The sequence below is a fragment of the Asterias amurensis genome, chromosome 2, assembly GCF_032118995.1.
Source record: "Asterias amurensis chromosome 2, ASM3211899v1".
Classification (NCBI taxonomy): domain Eukaryota; kingdom Metazoa; phylum Echinodermata; class Asteroidea; order Forcipulatida; family Asteriidae; genus Asterias; species Asterias amurensis.
In genome coordinates, this window is record NC_092649.1 from 6,042,592 (window position 1) to 6,064,441 (window position 21,850).

Here is a 21,850-nt window from a genome sequence, read left to right on the forward strand (position 1 = left end):
ACTAAATGAGAAGACTAGTCTTTGACAATTTCCAATAGTGTCCAGTGTCTTTAAGGGAGAACGCTTTAATTTTGATATTTTGGAATGAGATGCAAACCGCCAGAAATTGTTCTTTTACACGTATGAAACACACACACAATCATCTTCATCATTAGGGAACCTGTGTTTATCTACTATTATTGTGAAGTCACAGCTTGCACCTGTCACTGTCATCATAAATACCCTTTGCCCCTCTCTTGTTTACTTCCGGCTGATTCTAGTTTGCTATTTTTGGTCGTTGAACTCTTTTATTACTGTAACGGATTTGTCTTTTAAAGGGCCTTTCTGACTGACTGACTGACTGAAGTGGAATGGGGGAGGGGGCGGTGGGGGAGATTTTTGAACAACGTTTATTATGTGCTTTGCAACACTGAATTTGTGTGTTGATTTACTATGTGGCTTGTCCGGTATGGATTCCGCAAATGGAACAGGTAACTGACGCTGAGGTAGGGCCTATTAGTTTCCTTCATCTTCCAGTACGCGCTAATCCACCAATCAGATGCTCGAACTGGAGGGTGGTATAAAAACCTATACTACTTCCAGTGTTTTTATTGCACACTGCGTATTGTGAGTGTCAATGCGTCACGCTCCGTATACGGAAAGTGCAAAAGTTACATTTTATACTTGTTGCCTGTGCATGCTGTTCGTCTGGAAATATTGTTCTAAAATTTAAAGGCAGTGGACACTATTGGTAATTGTCAAAGCTAGACTAGCCTTCACAGTTGGTGTATCTCAACAAATGCATAACATAACAAACCTGTGAAAATTTGAGCTCAGCGGTCATCGAACTTGCGAGATAATAACAAGAAAAACACACCCTTGTCACACGAAGTTGTGTGCATTTAGATGGTTGATTTTGAGGCCTCAAGTTCTAAATCTGAGGTCTCAAAATCAAATTCGTGGAAAAATTACTTCTTTCTCGAAAACTATGGCACTTCAGAGGGAGCCGTTTCTCACAATGTTTATACCATCAACCTCTCCCCTCATCATTACTCATCACCAAAAAAGGTTTTATGCTAATAATTATTTTGAATAATTACCATAGTGTCCATTGCCATTTAAACTAAATTTGTTATTAATACGGGCGCTCGTGGAATACGAACAAATTTAGCGCGTCTGCGTCCCATATCATATGGTTAGAAAGATGTTTTAAAAAGTAGAATACAGTGATCCACACACATTTGCCTTTGAAATTGCGTGGTTTTCCTTTTAATTTGCAAACTAACACGGTCCGCCAATGGTACCGACCGTGTTTGTCAACAAGGTAAAAGGAAAACCACGCAATTTCGAGTGATACTTGTGTGGATCATTATATTCTACTTTTAGAATATCTTTCTATTCATGCATTCTATAATAAACGGTTTCATATGCTTTTCAAAGACCAACTCGAACCGTTCTTCTAATGGCCGTTTAAAACAGCCCTGCAAGGTTTTAAATGGCCGTTTCAGAAAGAGGCACTACTCTTTTATTCCCATTCATAAATGCCTTTTTGGTTAAAAGGCGTGATAAAGTAAGAAACTGTGTAAAACTTATCCATTTCCAAGTGCTTGAGCTCTGTCTGTCTGTGTGTTGCACTGTTATGACTGATGAGACGCCTAGTTCGACAGTTTCCGTGCGCAAATAGTCTTGGTGCAAGACGTTCTCGTTTTCCTTTCACACAAAGCACGGCCAAACTCACCGAGAGCGCCCGCATTGCCCAGCAACAAGAAACGTCTTGCACTAAGACCAACGGTTATAAACAGAGTCCAGCTGGTCATTATCAACCATTTAAACACCCCCACGTGACGCGCTCTCCACCAATAGGAGTAGAGAAAACTGTCCCAGTATTTATGAATAGAAATTTACTCTGTGTGACTTCTTCGATGGTTCCTACGTACACCAAATGGTTCACGCTTCAACAGTGGAAGAGCTATCTATAGTTTTGAGGAATTTTTGTCAGTTTTAAGTGTTTCAAGTCTCACTAAATCCTTGACCCTGTGCAGGAGAATTTTCCTGACATAAAATTTATCAAGCTTAAAAACCCCAAAATTGTTTGGTTTTATTTAAAGTTTGAACTTTTTAGCACTGTCACGATTGATCAACATTTGTACTTTGCACATAATTTTATAATCTAATTTTCTTGTTTTCTGTACTTGCTTCTCATTGTTATAATTTTTAATACATTTCGTCTCTTTTTAGTTTTAAATTTTGCTTTGTACAGCGCGGTGACTGCTCTATATTCCGACATCCCTATGTTCATCAACACCCCTATGTTCCGACAACTCAACCTATAATCCGACATCCCTATATTACATCCCTATATTCGGACACCCCTATGTTCCAACACCCCTATATTCCAACAACCAAGAAACCCCTATATTCCGACACCCCTATATTCCGACACCCCTATGTTCCGACAACTCAACCTATAATCCGACACCCCTATGTTCCGACATCCCTATATTCGGACACCCCTATGTTCCGACACCCCTATATTCCAACAACCAAGAAACCCCTATGTTCCGACACCCCTATGTTCCGACAACCTGCACCAACATTTTGTGTTAGCAATTTTTCAAGAAAACGGTGCGAGTATAATTTATATGAAAAGTGTTATTCTGCAACTTTGGTTTAGTAAGAAGGACTGAGTAAATGGGGGGGGGGGGGGGTAGGACTTGATTATTTGTTATTATTAACATATTATTATTACTTTTATTATTATTTGGGGGGGGGGGGGCAAATGAAAGAAATTACACATCGGCGCAATAAACGCAGGGAAGAGTTGTAATTTTTATAAATTGAAGGCTCGTGTCACGGACACGCATCTTAAAAAAAAAAAATTGTACAGTACCGATCATTTTCTTGTGAGCTTACTCGGGGAGCCATAACTCATGTTTATAACCACAAAACAAAAGCACCAAATTCATGTGTGATTCAATTATATTAATTTGATTCAATCACTTTAAAACAAAAAAATTAAAAAAATTCAACTTATGAATGTTCAAACTTATTACCGGCCGAAATTCGCCGGGAAACATGTAATACAAGTTGTGTTTCTGTTATTGGTCAACAGAGTAATAATGTGCGAATATAACTTGTCGGTGTTGGAACATAGGGGTGTCGAAATATAGAGGTGTCGGAACATAGGGGTGTCGGAATATAGGGGTGTCGGAATATAGGGGTGTCGGAATATAGGGGTGTCGGAACATAGGGGTGTCGGAATATAGGGGTGTCGGAATATAGGGGTGTCGGAATATAGGGGTGTCGGAACATAGGGATGTCGGAATAAAGGCTGAGTTGTCGGAACATAGGGGTGTCGGAATATACATTGTAGGTTCAGTTGTCGGAACATAGGGGTGTCGGAACATAGGGGTGTCGAAATATAGGTGTGTCGGAATATAGGTGTGTAACCGTACAGCACACTGATATGCTTTGTTTGCTATAGAAGAACTTGTACTTATTATAATTGTTATTATTTTAAATTCTGCACAAAACCAGGACCCAATGCAGGCTGGAATGTGTTACTTTTGTCCATATTTTTAGAGTTTTTTTTTATTGATTTCCCTGCGACTTCAGATTGTCCTTTAAAATAAAAATAAAAGCAAAATCACTATCAAGGTCAAAAATGAGACCCCTGTCTTTACCAAACCTACAGGATGTCTTTTTGAAACATTTCAGAAAATCTGTAAACACCTGAAATATAACGTCCTGTATATTCAGGCAGTTTCTTTTCTAGACCAAAGATAAGATTATATTCCAATATAAATGATTTTTATTTTATTTTAATGAAATCACACCAAACCCTGGACATGCAGCTCACTAATAACACCAGTGCCTTGTCATTCATACTTTTAAACAGTGTAAGAGTGATGGTTAACGTGCTGCCCTTGATATACCCAGCTCCAGTCAGTCCAGTGTTTATATTTAGACTCACAAAGGAAATCCGAAAGGCACACGATACCACAAGCCTCAGCCTCGTCTCTCAGAAACCAACTCCCATTCTACACTCGCTCCTCAACCTCTCTCAGTCCTGTCTCCCTCAATAGCAAATTAGACCCAGCAAGAATTACTCATACCGCACCATGTACGTTTTTTTATTGACCTTGGCACTCTGCCAAGTAACCCCTCAGCTTCCACGCGCGCTCTTCTGGACGCTATGCATTGTCCTTTGTGTGGTGGCCTACATGTATACTGTGTATAAATTGTGTGTGTATTGACAGCATGAGGCTAGGTTTACCAACACACACATGTATGTAGTCAGGGACTGTTGTTGCCTAACGATTATTATTATTATAAGATTTGAAGCCCGGTCTTATTTAAATAACAATGGGGTCCCCTTGGTGGGGCCAGGTGCTAGACCAAATGACAGCTGCAGTCTTGAATGCAGAGAGTGAAAAGACACAAAGAAGTCAAGAAAAAAGAGAGGCCTTAGATGTGTAGTGGTGCTGTACACTTCTGATGGGTCTTTGTGCACCATATATTGATGCATGTTAGTCCATTGTGATGCAAAAGTTAACAGAGGCAGGGTTTGAATTTCAAACTCCAAAAGAACCGCTCAGCGACAAGTCATTATTTGAAAACAAAATTTCATAGATTCATAAAGAAAGAAGTCACAAAAGTCAGAATAGTTTCCCCAATATAATACAGACCAATCTTTGTTATGATAGCAGTCAACTATACTTGGTTAATACCACTTTCTCACTGGCTACTTATAATTAACTTGTCAAATCCCATGTCAACCACAATCCCCCTTCTACCACATACATGTACCCCCCCCCCTTCTACCATGCTTCTACCATCCCAGATCTTTTGAGCAACCCCCCCCCCCCCCCCCATCATGAATTGAAGAATGGAGTTGCCTCTATCCTGATCATTTGCATTTAACTGTCCCTTATTGATTACATAATATGTAGGTCATGCAGTGTGGTAGCTTTGAAGGCTGTGTGGGGTGGGGGGGGGGGTAGGCATCCATCATAAAGGGATTACAGAACCAATCAATATTTCTCAAGGAACCCCAAATAGGTTGGGGCATGGAGCAATGGGGTGAGCTACAATAGCATACCTACAAGGATAGTGGATTCAGATGAGGAGACTACCAATACCAAACAACAAGACAAAAAAAAACGTGTGGAAGAGTTAGGCGCCAAAATAAGCAAAAACCCATCGTTTAATTTGTGTATCATGAATGCGTACTTTAATATCAAAATAATTTTGTTCACAAGTCATTCAGTTTGGTTTTTCTGGTTTAGACCTCCTTTTTTTTTTAGAGACCAAAGTGAACATTACGCTATGCGATCTTTTAAAGTTGTACCTATTTTGTCATATTTTTATTTTATTTTGTTCCCTTTGAAAGGTCACCAAGTTTCTGATTACAGGACTAGTACATACTTTAAGCCCAAAGAATTTGGGTCATACTGTTCTGGGGAGTTTCTGTGTGTGATGTTGCTTGTTATGGAGTACGTAGCCATAATAAATGCTACCAGTCTATTCCAGATGAAAGGCAATCCCACCAAGGGCCTGAGGGCACATTCAAGATTCCATTTAGGCCCTTCTTGTTAAAACATCAAAAAGTGAGTTATACTTTTAGTATTGATTGAGGTTGGTACAACATGAATCTTTGTGTTAAGGCTGACAAATCTGTGGTTCAAATCAAGTGGTGAAGTTCATTTTCTAGATAAACAAACAGTAAGCACCTCACTTAAAGGGACACGTTGCCTTGGATTGGGCGAGTTGGTCTATGAAAAGCATTTAGAACTGTTTGTTATTAAATGCAATTATGGTTATACATGTAGATTATTAAAAAGTAGAATACAATTAACCACTTAAACATGCCGCAAAGTTGCACGTTTTCCTTTTACTGTACATTGTGAACTATCACTGCACGCCAATTTGTGGAGTCAAATTTTTTACTCCACAAAATGGCCTACCAAGTTAGTTTGCAAGATGAAGGAAACCCTGCTATTTCGAGGTGTATTTGTATGGATCCTTGTATTCTAATTTTAAAGGCACTGGACACTATTGGTAATTACCCAAAGTAATTATAATTAGCATAAAACCTTACTTGGTTTTGAGTAATGGAGAGCTGTTGATACAGTACAAAACATTGTGAGAAACGGCTCCCTCTGAAGTAACGTAGTTTCTGAGAAAGAAGTATTTTCTCACTAAAACATTTGAATTTGATTTTGAAGTCTCGAAATCAATCATCTGAAAGCACACAACTTGTGCAATAAGGGAATTTTTTCTTCCGTTGTTCTTTCGCAACTTTCAACGACCAATTGAGCTCAAATTTTCATAGGTTTGTTTTTATGCATACTGTACATGTTCTGTACTACATGTCAGTCTGTTGAGATATACCAAGTGAGAAGACTGGTCTTTGACAATTACCAATAGTGTCCAGTGTCTTTTTTCAAACATCTTTCTAAAAACAAGCATTTTATAACGTACACTTTTCATACATGCAGACCAACTCGCCAGATTTTAAGATAGGTTCACAGGTTCCAGTGTAACTGTCATTAAACATTTTTTAAAACTGTGCCTTACTACGCTGGCTGTTACAGTGTAGATCAAACACCACCGTGAGAGAATCAACCAGTTCTCAGAAATAGTGATCGGAAACACCAACAATGATCTATTACACTGTAAATATCCTATTTGTTGACCAATACTTTGGACGAAACAATTGAATTACAGGCCTGGAATTTCATCTTTGAAAGGGCAAGGCCATTTATAATTTTGCAAATGGCACTTCCATTGGAAAATCTTAAAGGCTCTGGGGAACTTTTTATGGGGCACCAAGGCCAAGACCAGGGACAATGGATTTGGTATGTACATGTAGGCCGTGGCCTACAGGTAATTCCAGGCCTGACATTTGTTGGGGTCATTTGAAAGCTTTTGGCAGGAAGTGCCTTGTTTTTGGCCCAGGTTTCCGTAAATTTAAACTCTAGTTTCTGAGGAAACAAATTCATGGGATTGTTTCAATACTGTTCAACACCACAAAGATTTTACCTGGTTACGAGAATATTAGTCCCGGATATCCTCATTTGACTAGCAAGAAATACTTGAAAAACATACTTGTCTTTCTCGAAAAAAACTAAATCGGGTAACTAGTGGTATTATACATGTTACCACTATGTGAAAATGATTAGAATTTGCACTAAAATTTGAGTTTCCACAGAAGGGGAAATAAACAAAAATTTCATTGAAACAAAAACCCCAAAAGACCTTTAGATCTAAGCAGGCAACTTCTTTGTCATGAAATTATCCCGAAGCGCTCTTTCTCATTTGGCCAAGAAAAAGAAAAAAATTAGGGCAGTGGTGGGAGGGGGGGGGGGAGATGGTTAATAGTAGGTCCACATAAAAAAAAACATAATACTGAGTTTGTGTATACACATTCAAACAAGGGACAATAGGCGTGTCAAAGGGACAATAGGGTGTCCCATTGGTTGAAGGTTTGCAGTGCAAAAACCCAATGGGGGCTGTTGCCAAAAAGTTTACTGGACAAACAAAAGGGGCGATAAGGGGTCCCGATTGCAGGTGTGTCCGCACACTGTAACATCATAGTGTCATGTGTGAGCTTTAGTAGGTATACATATCCAAACCGGGACCTATAACAAAAGAGGACAGAGAGGCCCCGGTTTCGGGAACGGTCCTCAGTGGGAAAATGTGTACAAAACCAATGAGAGCTGTTGCAAAAATGTTAGGGTTTAAACAAAAGAGGGACAATAGGAGGTCAACGGTTGCAGGTGTTACAAGCTTTTGTGTGTTGACTTTCTAACCTAAAAGTATCGCCTTCTTGCACAAAACCATGGAGTATTGTTTTAAAAAAAAAATTAAAAAACAATGGGAGAACAAAGAGACTCATCTGTGATGATATCCTGGGCCCAATGTCAAAAAGCTGTTTTAAAGCAGAAAGACTGCTTTAACAGATTTCTTTGCTTAGCAAAAATTGAGTCGGACACCAGCCATAACAATGCAAACTTAAAGTAATGTTTCTGCTAAGCAATACTCATCTGTGCTTAGCCAGTGTCTGTGCCCTGGTCAACAAACATGAACATGTGTTTTTGCTTGGGTGGACAGTGGAGTCCGAGTTGGTGGTGGGGGTGGGGGTAGTGTATCTTCAGAATGAAGTGTCTTCAGATGATAATTGGTAGGCCTACAATGACTTGAACATTGAAAAGAAGTGTCCTGCAGGGCCCGAAGGGCTCATTACATCCACTATTTGATTCTTTGAATGTGAAGTTGCAGAGTTCCTGCTTAACTCATTAAGAGAACATGACCCCAGCCACCACATAATGTTCTCCCATCTACATGTATGGTGCCCCTCTTTGTCGATACCATTCCTTATATGGTCCGCAAGAAGGGTCTTTGTTGCCGACAAGAATGGTCCTATTGTGATGGTAAACTGAAGTCGCGCAATCGTTTGTATTGTCAACTGTGCCCAGGTACATGAATTGCTTGGCTTTTCTCACTCCGTGTTATAGAATAAGGGATGCTAGGTTTCTCTTCCTTTGTATAATAGAGAATAAAATTAATTGAATTACATCATGTAGGTCAATTGAATATGTGCAGTGTACAAATGACATTCATTTAAAAATGAGATATCTTTTTGTTGTATTTAGCTTAAAGAAACACGTTGCCTTGGATCGGTCGAGTTGGTCTTTGCAAAGCATTTGTTACATATACGGTCGGTCATTTATGGGACTCATTTTTTTGACTCCCTTAAATGGCCGACAGTGTTAGTTTGCAATGTAAAAGGAAAACCACACAATTTCGAGGCAAATATGTGTGGATCATTGTATTCTACTTTTAAAACATCTTTCCAACCATGCATTTTGTAAAAAATGGTTATTAAACGCTTTTTATTGACCAACTTGTCCGATCCAAGGCAACGTGTTCCTTTCATAGAAGAGTTTTAAATTTGTAATATTATTTTGAGAAATGTTCATTGGTCTATCGTTTATAATATTTACACACTTAGGACACAGTTTCCAATTAAGTAATGTTACCCAGTATTTTGGTTCAAGGTGGTATTAGTTGACCTCTACAGTCAATAATTGGACGATAATGAGGAACAGAACGCCTGGAATCAAGACTTATCTTTTGTTCAAATGTGATACCTACTTTTGATGTATTATAATGACTCAATATTCTGCACTCTTCTCACTAGTCTGCATTCCACTCACTACTCAGTTGACCTTTACTGTGTCTTTTTTGTCTGTAAACAAAATTTCCAGATACATGCATCCGCCTGGCGATGCGACAATGCGGCATAACGACCCTCAGCAGTTCGAGAGACCACCCACGCGAACTCATCACCTACCTGCGCCAGTACGGTTGCCATGGCGTCCTGGCGCGGACGCCGGAGTTTGCCATCTTTGACCCGCCCCTGATGTTTTCCTCCCACCTGATGAAACTGACAAAGAAAGGAGAGCTCCTGTCGGTTCAGTACAACCTTAATGAGGTCGCCAAGTTGCTCAATCTGCATCCTGAGAGATTTGTCATTTTGGCTGCTCTCCTTGGTAAGAAAGTCCCTCCAGAGGGGGAGAGAAAGACAATTATCTTTCGGTCTTGTTCCCCGTGTGCCGTTATTGTGTGTTCTTCACAAAAAAACTCACAAAATGGAGCCAGATTATTTGTCATTTCGAACACTCATTGGTCATTAGGCGGTGTTGTCCCTGTTGTCCCTGTTGTCCCTGGTCCTGGCCTATGTGCCCCTTTCCTCTTCCCATAAGACTTTAAGATTTTCAAATTGAAGATCCCTTTACCAAATGAAAATGGCCTTGCCCTCTCCCGGCCAGGGAAACCTGTTTATGATAAATTAAGGTAGCCCAAATAAGTCGAACAAGAGCATCATACATAGAGCTACTACTGTCCTTACTTTTCATTTTGCGTAAAGGAAAGAATAATTTTACCTGGGACATTCAAGTGTCTCACTCGCCTATCCCTGAATTGTGGTTGAAGTCATTCACCTATTACTGAACTACATTGTACATGTAACTATATTCTTCATCCTCATTGGTTTTTTTTCTTTAGGTAACCACATACTGACGGAGGAGGACCTAGCCCTGTTTCACTGGTCTCTGCTCGGTCCGGACCATCCACTCAACGGACTCAGAGTAAGTGTTCTAGTCCCTGAACTGCTGACTTGCATACTAGTATACAAATATTGACTGCTTCGAGTGCTATGGTCAAACCTATGACTCCCGAGGTGATCCCCGGAGCGTTCTATTTTCCCGAGGCGAATCCGAGGGAAAATAGAACGCTACGGGGATCACCAAGGGAGTCATAGTTTTTAACCATTGCACGAGTAAAAGCAGTCAATATTTGTTTTATAACACCCCAAACATTTATAAATACTGTACTATTATTATTAAGTTACAGACCTGAATGCTACAATCCACGGACGACGCGAATACAGATTGCAAACACTTTTAATACTATTAATTTATCATCCTCGTACACGCAACGGATGTCTGGGTACTGCACGCCGTGTGCTAGTCTTCGGACTAGCGCATGGTAAACCGACGCACTATCACACGGCCGTCGTCTAGCAAAACTAAGACATGTCATGTGACGCGCTCTTAACCAATGAGCAGGCAGAATACTTGCAAGGGGTGTTATAATGGAAATTAGCACTCAAGTTCATGGCTCTACTTAGCGCAAAAATCTGTGCCTACAATCACCAACTATGATATTCTTCCTATTTTAGTCTGGTATTTAGTTCTTTATTTGCTCTTTGGAAAATTGTGAAATTTTTAGATTGATGTACATTTTCACTCAATAGAATATTCCTACCATTTTCTAACAAGTGAAGGGAACAAATATGATTCCTCCAACATGTTTGTGCGCATGATCAGAACTGCGTAAACAATTAAGTTTTACACTGTACCTGGTCAGTCTGCTGCCAACTAGTGTTCCAAAGTGTCCATTTGGAATATAAATCTCATGAAACCGGTTAGGAAAAAAACTTTTTTTTGTCTTTGTTTATGGGAGATGGGATATCTTGGGGGGGGAGTCCAATGGGGAACAGATAGTTGATGTACATGTATGATTAAATCTACAAAATGTAGAACAATGTTTGCATAGCTGTTGTTTGCTACTGAAGCATATCTTTGCTCCATTCTTAAGGGTTGATGTCAGTTTGACCTGTGAGTTCTCAATAAATTCAAAGATTGCTTTTTCATGAGATTGTTGTTGTTTCTCCTCCGTCCGTAGCTGAGGGCACAGCAGTTGATCCTGCCTCCCCTGGACGTGATCATCAACACCGTCAGCGAGTACGTCCGCAACCTCCCTGATACCCGCAACCTTGACGCCGTCGCAAAAGACGTCTTCAAGAGCTCCACCTCGCGCACCGAGGAGAAGATCAGACGCTTCAAGGCGTGTGTGGAGTACTACTGGTATGGGACCAGGGAAGCCTGGGCCAAGTCTTGGGGCAAAGGTCAGTGTTGAATATTCATTAACTAGGAGTCAGAAGCCAAGTTCCCATTGGATTTTTGTTTTAAGTACCCGACTTTTCTCTAGAATGACAGAAGTAAATCCAATGGGGATGCATGGTAAACTAACATCCCTGTCAACTTACCGCGACCGAGATGTAAAGCTAACAGGCCGAAAGAAGTCACAGAAGACTTCAACAGCCACAGTAACTTAACATGGCTTAACATGGCTGCTAAAAGGTCCAACGGTCCCTTTCAGCGTGGCCGCGGAATACGAAGTCCAATGGAAATACTGTATACATGTATATGTATTGAAGAGAAAGATTTGAAGTTTTATACTTAAAGCATAACTTAAATTTAACAGTGTTTTTTTGTCTTTTGTTTGGTCTAGTTCCCAAGTTCAGTCACTACTCGTCACAAAGTCAACACAACAATGTGTCCCACAAGAACCAGACTAACACACAAACTACACAGGTGAGTGCTGCGGCTTTCCAACCAGTGTGTCCATATACAGAGATGTCTTCTTCCAGTTGCATTGCTAGACACCAGCGGTGTAGCCAAGGTGGTCGGTGCTGCTGCTGTGCAGGCCTGCCCAGCCGTCGATTTCACCAAACTCTTCCTGACTTAGGATTAATCTTAGGAATTAGAACATGTTAAGTTCCGTATCCATAGACATTAGGATGCATTGAACCCATCCTAAGTTAGGATGAGTTACTCGTCAACTATATATTGCATGGCCCCATGAAATGAACAGTTTCGAAACCTGGCATCATGCCTGAAGCATGCCTTAGTAGCAATTATGGCCCCATAATTCAACATGAATAATTGTAATAATAATAAGCATTTATAAAGCGCCATCTATCTAGAAAACTAATTTGAGGCGCTGAAGATGAAAAGGAATTTAAAAGAAATAATTCCCACTAACCCGTGCAATACACTTTTTTTGTTGGTCTCTTACCCTTGGTGGACCTAAAACAAAATTGGATTTATTGCCCACTACTAAAATTGGTCTAGTTACAATCCTGGTGGACGCTGACTGTTAACCAATTCAATTGCAGGGAGACATCTCTCTATACTTTCCCTATAAGTTGTCCGGGCCCACTTGAGTACTCTGCTTAAACATAAGAAAATCATCAGCGCTTACCAGAGCAGAGAATTATGTGTTTACCTTAAGTGTTTTGCACGGTTATCTCATTTCCTTTGGTTCATTTTATCTGCTATACAAATTTGTTGTTCACTTAGTATTATGTGTCTATATTCCATAATTCCATCATAATCACAACTTGTCTTTTATCTCTCATCCCCCCCCCACCACCCCTTCTAAAGGATTCCTCCACTCCACAGATTGTTGTTCAGGCACCCGAGCAACAGGCTCAGTCTGACTTAGAAAAGGTAAGATTAAATCAGTCTCTTTAGAATATGTTGTTTTCCACTGCGGACCTTGAACCACACTCATGAAGGAACACAACATTTTTACTCTGCTAACTGGCTGAGGGGGCATTTTGAGGCCAAAACAATGAGCTGGTGTTGGACACTGCAAAAGGCACTACATGTACAGCAAAACCACAGGCAAGCTGGCTTAGCTGGAGGGAAGCTGAAGGGGAAAGGAATGTATGGGGGGGGGGGTTCACAATGTATGTTGTCATAAAAAAACTTGCTATTGTTCAGGTTATAAAAAATCAACTTGAAAAAAAATCAAATTAATATGATTACTTATCCTTAATTATTTTCAACCCCTTTGCTTTTTGAACTAGCGTTTTTCTTGCCATTGGTGGTGCCCTGCACTGTAAACCTCCCAAGTGGTAACATCTTCGTGTTTCCTGGTTCTAAATTACGGAGAACCCAAGTAGCGGAGGAAATTTTTGAGGATTGTCACACCCGTCAGATATCATTACTGAATCTCTGCAAAATGAGTCATTGTAAACTCGTTGTTGTTTGTTTGTTCTTTTCAGGAGTTGACCGATGACATCCATTCCCAGATGGAGGAAGATCTTGAGAAGAGGATGGCGGACATGACCTTAGAGACGATCGAGGACAGTCTGAGCGAAGGGGAGACCCAAGAGGAGAAACCCAGCAAAGGTACCACCAGCCGTCTGGGCTTTGTCATTGTCTTGAAAGTTGGGGGGCAGCAAAGTTGTTGGGCGTGGGCGGCTAGTGAAATTAACTACTTGACTAGTGGCACCTCAAACAGTCGCCACTTCAATACCAGTCGGTTTTAAATTCCCAAGATGCATTGCGGCATATTGTTTGCCGCAAGCGCAATCTAGTAGTATTCACGCTGAAAGGATGGAAGGATTGTGTTGCTGATGTCTGATTGTGTTTGGAAAGTAAATATGTTGTCGTGAATACTCGTCAGCGACTCTATTGGTTCACAATAGTGTAGTCATGACTATGTTTGTAGTAGTCATGGTGGCACAATTAACTGAGTAGTTGAAAAACAGTAGTCGCGGCTCGACTAAGCAATCAGTATTTGCGACTTTGGCACTAGTCGCACTAGTTGCTCAGGCTTATTTGGCAATCCCATTGCCTCCATTCCCCCACCTTTAGGACCCCAATTAGAATCACACCAGGGGCACTATGTGGAATGGGTTTTCAGTCCCTATCTGACTGCGTGTGTTTTCCCTAGAACATTTGTCAGTGTTTTTCTCCCACATCTAAAAAACAAAGCAATATATATAGAGGAAATTATTCAACCAGTGACCTTTTTTGTATATAAAGTGAATCTGAATTTGTATTTGTTTTCCCCTTGCAGCAGGGCTCAGTCATCAAGCAAAACTTCCCAGGTATGTGAGTCTTTTGTGTTGGTTATGTTTGTAAGACAATAAATTGTGTGGAATTTACTGTAGCATATATAAGAGTGTCAATATAAGAGTGACATGGTAGAATTATGAACAAAGTAGCAGTAATTTATGAAGTTAGCAGAACTTCTCATCAAAATAGACCCGTAGAAACTTCTTGCCAAATCCAAATCCGTGGAATGATTTTCTTTGCCAGGAGACGCCACTGCCTCCCTCCAGCAGCAAGCACCCACCAGACGGCCAGTCAGAAACCTCCTCCACGACGCATACATCTCGTTCCTCCATCCCGTCCCTCATGGAGCAGCCTGTGCCCCCTTGCCTGCTGGTGGAGGCTCCGCCCCTTCCGTTTGTCGCCCCCGAGGTGTTGAGGATAGCCAAGCACCGTCATGAGACGGCGAGCAGATGCCACAGTGTGCCAAATTCTCAGATGGGTAAGACACTCGCCTTCGTCTTGTCCCTTGCGTACCATATAAATCATGGTTACCTAATTGTCATGTAGCTTTGGGATATCGCATCATTTGGTTTGGGAAGATTAAGTCAACTTTTATTGTCTACTTTTAGTCAAATCACACAATTCAACCAACATTCTCAGTTCAATATTCCTTTTCTTATTATTAAAACACGTGTTTTGTCAGTGAACTTGCACAACTATTCTTATGGTGTTCCTGAGACGTTTTAGCTTACTTGATTGATTTATATACTTGATTGATAGGGAGAGATGAAGATAGGTGTAACCCTTGAGGATGAGATGAGTGGTGAGTTCCCGCTCTCTACTCACCTGTTTCGTCCAATCCGGCAGAAGGTCTATGGTATCCTCTTCAGTTGCCAACACCTCAAGGAGGCTAATGGTAAGAAAACCTACCCCCCCCCCCCCCCCAACCACTACCACCACCACTACCATCACCACAAACCCCTCAAGTTAAAGATCATGGCAAGTAGGATGCCAAGAACAATAGGGGTTCATGGACCATCAGTTGTGGCCACAGGACTCCTTTGGTGTTTCTGATCAGCATTGTGTGGGTTTGAGTCCTCGGTTGTGCCACCTGAATCCTTGAGCAAGATACTTTACCATATTTGCTTTGTTCTTTGTCGTTAAGCTGCTGTAGGTCCCCCGTACCGGGGTTGGTAGTGAATGTAAAAGAACCCAGAACCCTTAAAGTGGAAGAGTAGGGGTTAACCCCGGGGTTTCCGATTCACATAGCAAGCACCCTTGTTTAACCAGTATCCCTCAGCTTGTGAGCTACAGTAATGAAGTTCACTAAGGCATCCTTGGTTTTATTACCAGAAATATTTTGTTATAATAATCATCACCTTCTATCATCTGAGAGAAAGGAACATAATGAACATGTTATCTGCAATTTTAAGCAATTGTAGATTGTGATGTGAGAGTCTTTTTGGAGGATTCTTGAGCTTGTGGATATGGGACAGGCTTCATGATTATTTGTGCTTCCAATTTTTTTAGGAAAAATGTCAGGATACTTAATAAGAATCGGAAAATTATATCGAGAAGAAACAAACAATAAGTAAACGAATGATGCGACAATTTTATCCAGGTGGTGCAGATGTCCCCAAAGTAGTGATCAAGGAGTGGCTGAACCGACGAGAATCCACCCTCCCTAAACCAGATCTTGTTGAAGCCACACCCATGGAGTGGTTGGTGCCCCCGGTGCAGCGACTGTGGCTTGGGCGTGAGCCCGAGGACAAGACGATGAGGCTGCGTGCGTTCTTGTCCTGTATGTACAGCGACTCACCCGCCATGTTGAAGACCACATACGTTCCAAGACACGCTATCATTCTTTGCTGTGTGCTCAGGTACGTTTCTGAGGATCAATCAATCAACATTTGTACCCAAAAGTACATCAAAATAAACAAGTTGGTTTTACAGAGACTGAAACTGTATGGAGGCATGACCCATTAAAAGCAAAAGCGTGCTGGCTGGGATGCCTTATACAAAGTATTCGTGAAATAATAACAATGAAATATAATAATAAAACAATGCATATTAACAGTTGAAGGGAAGGTACACGTTTGGGAGTTGTCTAACAGCAGTCTTCTCACTTGGTGTATCGCATCATAAGCATAAAATAACAAGCCTGTGAAAATTTGGGCTCAATCGGTCATCGAAGTTGCGAGAAAATGCTAAAAGTAAAAACACCCTTGTTGGACGAATTTGTGTGCTTTCAGATAGGAATAAAGACTTCTAGCTAGAAGTCTTTTATTATTTTAGTGATAAATTACCTCTTTCTGAAAAACTACGTTACTTCAGAGGGAGGTGTTTTCCACAATGTTTTATACTATCAACAGCTCTCCAATGTGTGTTACCAAGTCAGTTTTTAAGTAAAATTTTGTGTTGAGTAACTACCAAACGTGTACCTTCCCTTTAAAGATCTAAACGAAAAGGGTAAACAAGTGCAAAGACCAAACTAACAATTAAACAAGCACTTTACTAGTTATTGTTATAAGAGATGTTAAATTTTGCATCGGGATAAAGAATATTAATTTTGGTTTTTACCCATATACACCGATGTGTGTTAGCACTGTATACTCGGTACTTTCCTGAGTCCTGTGAAAAAATATCACAGGCATGTTACTCGGGTGGGATTCGAACCCACGACCCTTGCAATTCTAGAGTAGTGATTTACCAACTAGACTACCGAGGTTGCCCGGTAGCTAGAGGCAGTTACAATCCTATGTTTTGGCAGCGGATACCGCAACGATAAATTTTGCATCGGGGATAAAGAATATTAATTTTTGGTTTTGACCCATATACCCATAGTTATTGTTAGTATTACTATGAGAATTCACTGAGGCAACCTCAATGCCTGTATCCAGCCCTTTCTTCCCAATTGATTTTGTTCACCATTGATGATTGGCTTGCAGGTACATGCTACACTTCAGTCCTCCAATCCTGAGGCGACATGAACTAGATGCACTGTTGGCTCAGAGCGTCTCGCCAGGCTTGAACCAACCCCAGATGCTTCAGGAGCTCAGGGTAAGTCTCAACTCCCTTCAGACAGTCCCTTGGTGAAAGCGGTTTCCAGCTATAGCAGGATTTGAAACTTTGCATGGTGGCAATACGATATGGAGAGGTTTGCCATAACACCATGTAATGATAAGCTCTAAATGAGTTGGAGTGGTTCTGAAAAGAACCATTGGTTTCAACTGGTCGTTTCGATCATTTTGCTCTGATAATCTTCTGGAGAAAGCTTGACTCTGATGTCTATGCCGCATGAAGGCGGAAAGCTAATCCGCCTTCACAGTACTGAAGCAGCATGCAGCATCAGAGTATGGTCGAAACGTCGAGTTGAAACCAACGATTCTTTTTCAGAACCACCCTAAGTCATTAGAGATAGTCATTACATGGTGTTACCGCAAACCTTTCCATATGGTTTCCAGCTGTTCAAATTGCTCACCTGGAATACGCTTAAATATGACTGTAACATCAAGTATGAATATTTTAAAACCAGGATGTTCCAAACCACCAGGGCCAAGTTTCATAGAGCTGCTTAGCATGAAATGTTTGCCTTAATAAAAACAGGATTACCAACCAAATTTGCGCATGATTTTCAGGATAAGCAAACAACACCTGAATACCTGTAACAAGCAATATGCAACAAATGGAAATTTGGTTGGTAATCCTGTTTCTATCAAGGAAGAAATTTCATGCCAAGCAAAATTTTGTGCTAAACAGCTTTCTGAAACTGGGCCCAGGTCGTTCTCCTGGGTCACACCTTGATGACCAGGGGTCGATTTCACAAAGGTAGTCCTAACTTAGGACTAGTCCTAAGCAATGCTAAGAGATAGGACCAGTCCTAAGTTAGGACCAGTAACTCATCCTAACTTAGGACAGGTCCTATCTCTTAGCATTGCCTAGGACTAGTCCTAAGTTAGGACTACCTTTGTGAAATCCACCCCAGAGCTTTTTGTCCATTGCACTCGGTCGGACATGACACCACAAAATGATTCTTACAAGTGGTTGATTATCTTTGAAGAGATTTTGAAGTGATCCTTTGGCAAATCTTTCCCTCTGAATAACGTCATCGATAATCTTCCTGGATGTCGTTGCATTTTCTTTGGGTCTGTCGAAACTCGTGCGCACTCAATGGCTATGCGGGCACTTAGAAACTAAACGATTGTAAATGAATTATGGACATGTACTGACTGTGTTACAGGTAAATATGCACCAAGCGTGAGATTGCATGTTTGTTTAAACACTTCTCATACTCCTTTGCTATTAAGCGTAGAAAATAGGCAACATGATCTTTTCACAACCAACGAAGATGGATCAACTGTTCCGGGAATTTGTGAATCTTTTTTTTTTAACCATGATGCTGTCAATGATTCTGCAATAATTATTTGTCTCCCAATGTCCGACCAGGTGCCGAGTATCACAGCACGTGGTGTGCAGCTGGCAGCAATCTTCATGCGTGGTGTAGAGGCGGCGTTGCTAGCCAACGACGCTTCTGGCGCCCCCATCCCCTGGGAGCTTTGCTGTCCGTGGTTGTACTTTGATGGGAAACTCTTCCAGTACAAGCTCCACCGGGCCATGACCGGCAGCAACCTCAGAGATCTCTGTGATGGAAAAGTAAGCAATACTAAGAATATTAGTAATAATAAGATGTTGTTCAGTTGGTTTCAGTATGATTCCATTGTGGTTTATAGTGTGTGTTTGTTTATTAATTAATCTAATTTATTTCCAGTAGTTTACTTTTGATTGTGTATAATTAATTATTTCAAGTATTGCATGTATGCATAGTAAATTTCCTCCATGGTAGGAACATTGAAGTTGAATTGAGTTGAATAATAATAATAATAATAATAATAATAACAATAACAATAATAATAATAATAATAATAATAATAATAATAATAATAATAATAATAATAATAATAATAATAATAATAATAATAATAATAATAATAATAATAATAATAATAATAATAATAATAATAATAATAATAATAATACAGACCTGCAATGTGCACATATCTACCCTGCTGAGTGTTTAAGGCACAGTTAAGAAAAGAAAAACAAGAAAGAAAACAGACATCTTGAAAAAGGCAAGTTAAGTATGCAAATAAAATTGTTCTTTTTCTGTCTATTTCACTTAACCCCTGACCCCTTCTCTGCCCTCCCCAGATGGACCAAGTTGGTAAAGTAGAGCGTATGAGGCAATGCATCCAAGAGGGGGTTCATATCGACTTTGCCCGGCCGGTCATGCCCCCTATGGGGTACCCCAATCAGTTCCCGCACCAGGAGTGTTACTACAACTTCAGGCCGGCTGGGGCATCGGTACCTCAAATGCCTCCGCAGATGGGGCGAGGCCGAGGGATGGCTGGTAAGTAGTGGTTTGTGATTCCAAGATGTGTCGTGGCGGAATGGTCTTGTGGACCAAATAGGAGTTCTGGGCATAGGTCCCAGTAACTATTTACTACACATCCAACAGCACATGTAGCACCAATAAAAGGATGCATCGGAAACGAGAAGAAATGCTCAGTTTGAGATGTGGAAGGAAAACCCCAAATGGGGAAAACCTGAACATTCAGGTAGGGCCTGAAAACCCAATCCACATGCAAGGCTCTGGTCCGAGTAAGGATTGGAACCAGGATCCACAGAGGTGAAAGGCAGAGAAAGAAACCACTGAGCCAACCTGATCTTTACTAGTGGCAAGGGTTGCCTCTGTGTTTCTGGTAGGATCTGGCAGCCACTTGTATGCTCTCACCTTTTTACATCTCCAGGTTCCCCCCAGGATTATTCAAAACTAGTTGGGAGGAGGGGGTGGGGTGTATTCTGGACCCAGATTTTGCAAATTTGGCAGGAGTACCCTGATTTGAACTGAGGTCCTGAAAGTGTTTTTACTTGATGTTCATGATTGTTTTTTTTAAAAAGGCTTTACTACATGTAGAAGCATTTTGAATGGTTTTATTTTGTGATATGTAATCGGCCAGTCTTTTGCGCATATCGACCCGATACGTGAGCTTGTTCATGGGAGAACCTTGATTCATTTTGATGTTTTATTTACAGGATGTTGCTTTCACAATGTCATGCAGAACCAACCACAGTTGGTGTGCTATTTATGACAGATAGGCCAAACTTTAAATGCGCATTGTTGGTATTTTTTATTTTTTTATGATTTCAACCTTCCATTTTTTGTGTTCAATTTCATATTCTTATGTGCATTTTGTTTTTCCTTGAGAAATTTTAAACAAATTATGAAATAATTTTGTGTATGAAGGCGATATCGCTAAAGCACTAATGAGCGCTTTGAGACGCCATCGGTTGGGATAAGGGGCTTTGTATTAAACTGTGTATTATCAACATTCAAATTGATAAATATAAGTAGACAAGACTTTTGTAGGCATGTAAATATAATTATAAAAAATTATTGCATTCAACTTAAGAGTCTTAAAAATTAGTTTGTATGAATGAAAATCGGTTTTGTAGTTTATCTGTTACTTTATACATGTAGGCCTATATTCATTATTTAATAACTAATACTATGTTTAGTACAAGAAAATAATTGTTTCCAGCCTGCACATGGGCTATGTTTTAGTGGAAGATAAATCATTACGTTGTTTAAAATATTAAATGTTGACCTACTCTTTATGATCATTTTTTTTTTTTTTTTTTTTTTTTTTTTCAATTTAATAAAAATAAAAGCCTGTGGAAGCCATTGCCTTCTTGATATTCTTAGACTTAAACAATTTAACGCCTTGTTGTCCCTGTTTTTTCCATTGTCCTTGTAGGCAAGCGCCCTCCTACAGGAGGACCTGGTGGGCGACTGGAGGTGGCTGGGGTTGTTGTGGGTGAATGGGCCGGCAGTGACGGATCCAGGGGACGAGGGTAAGCAAACCGTTTCACTCTATGGAACAAATTTTTATAGGAGCTATGGTGCTGTAGGCATTGAGTTTATTTTTCAAACTCTATTAACCTAAGCATAATTTTGTTATTCTTTGCTTAATATGCTGAGCTACTGTTTTGTGCTGAAAGCAGCGTTATGAAACTCGGGCCCCTGGTCAAGTTTTTTCAACGAATATTCATTCATTGAGGTGTTCCTCCAACCTTTGTTTGAAACAATTAAAAACAAACCTCGTCTTCCTCTTTCCTATCATCATTATCTGAATTAATTTATTCTTGTGCTAACTAAATTTTGGTCTGGTTCCCTACTGTAGAATGTACTCGGGCTCTAGCACCGCAGTGAGAGGCGGGCGACCAAATCATCGAGGAGGAATGGGACGCGGTCACTATGGCAACGGCGCCATGAGCGGCTACTTCCCTCCTGGCCCTCAGCAGCAAATGTGGGGAGTTCAAGATGTCAGGGTAAGTCCTCAAATCAAGATTTTTGTTACGACGCGATCATTTTAGTTTTTTCATCCCATTCAATTTCCATTTTGTCTTCAGAAGAATCTGAATTTTTTGTATATTTTAAACAGCCTTTAAAAAGGCTTAAAGGGAATTTTTTGTTTCATCTGTAACAATAAGTTGGCCAGTTTCTATCATAAATGGGATCACTATTCTGTTCTTTTCCAGGATTAATGTTCTAAGGGTTAATTCTCTTTAAATTCGCTGTGTCTTGCTTTCACTAATACTGTATGTTTGTT

At 40.4% G+C, this 21,850-nt stretch overlaps 1 protein-coding gene across 1 annotated transcript in view; it reads left to right on the top strand.

Annotated features, from left to right (window-relative positions):
- LOC139950532 (constitutive coactivator of PPAR-gamma-like protein 1 homolog) overlaps positions 1 to 21,850 on the top strand; it is a 40,595-nt gene that overhangs the window by 7,591 nt on the left and 11,154 nt on the right. The window contains 16 exon segments of the mRNA XM_071949272.1: positions 9,252 to 9,536; positions 10,051 to 10,133; positions 11,233 to 11,455; positions 11,842 to 11,924; positions 12,777 to 12,842; positions 13,403 to 13,528; positions 14,201 to 14,233; positions 14,445 to 14,650; positions 14,652 to 14,679; positions 14,961 to 15,096; positions 15,802 to 16,060; positions 17,129 to 17,240; positions 18,627 to 18,833; positions 19,389 to 19,587; positions 20,996 to 21,092; positions 21,422 to 21,569. Coding sequence (XP_071805373.1) covers positions 9,252 to 9,536; positions 10,051 to 10,133; positions 11,233 to 11,455; positions 11,842 to 11,924; positions 12,777 to 12,842; positions 13,403 to 13,528; positions 14,201 to 14,233; positions 14,445 to 14,650; positions 14,652 to 14,679; positions 14,961 to 15,096; positions 15,802 to 16,060; positions 17,129 to 17,240; positions 18,627 to 18,833; positions 19,389 to 19,587; positions 20,996 to 21,092; positions 21,422 to 21,569 — 2,291 coding nt within the window.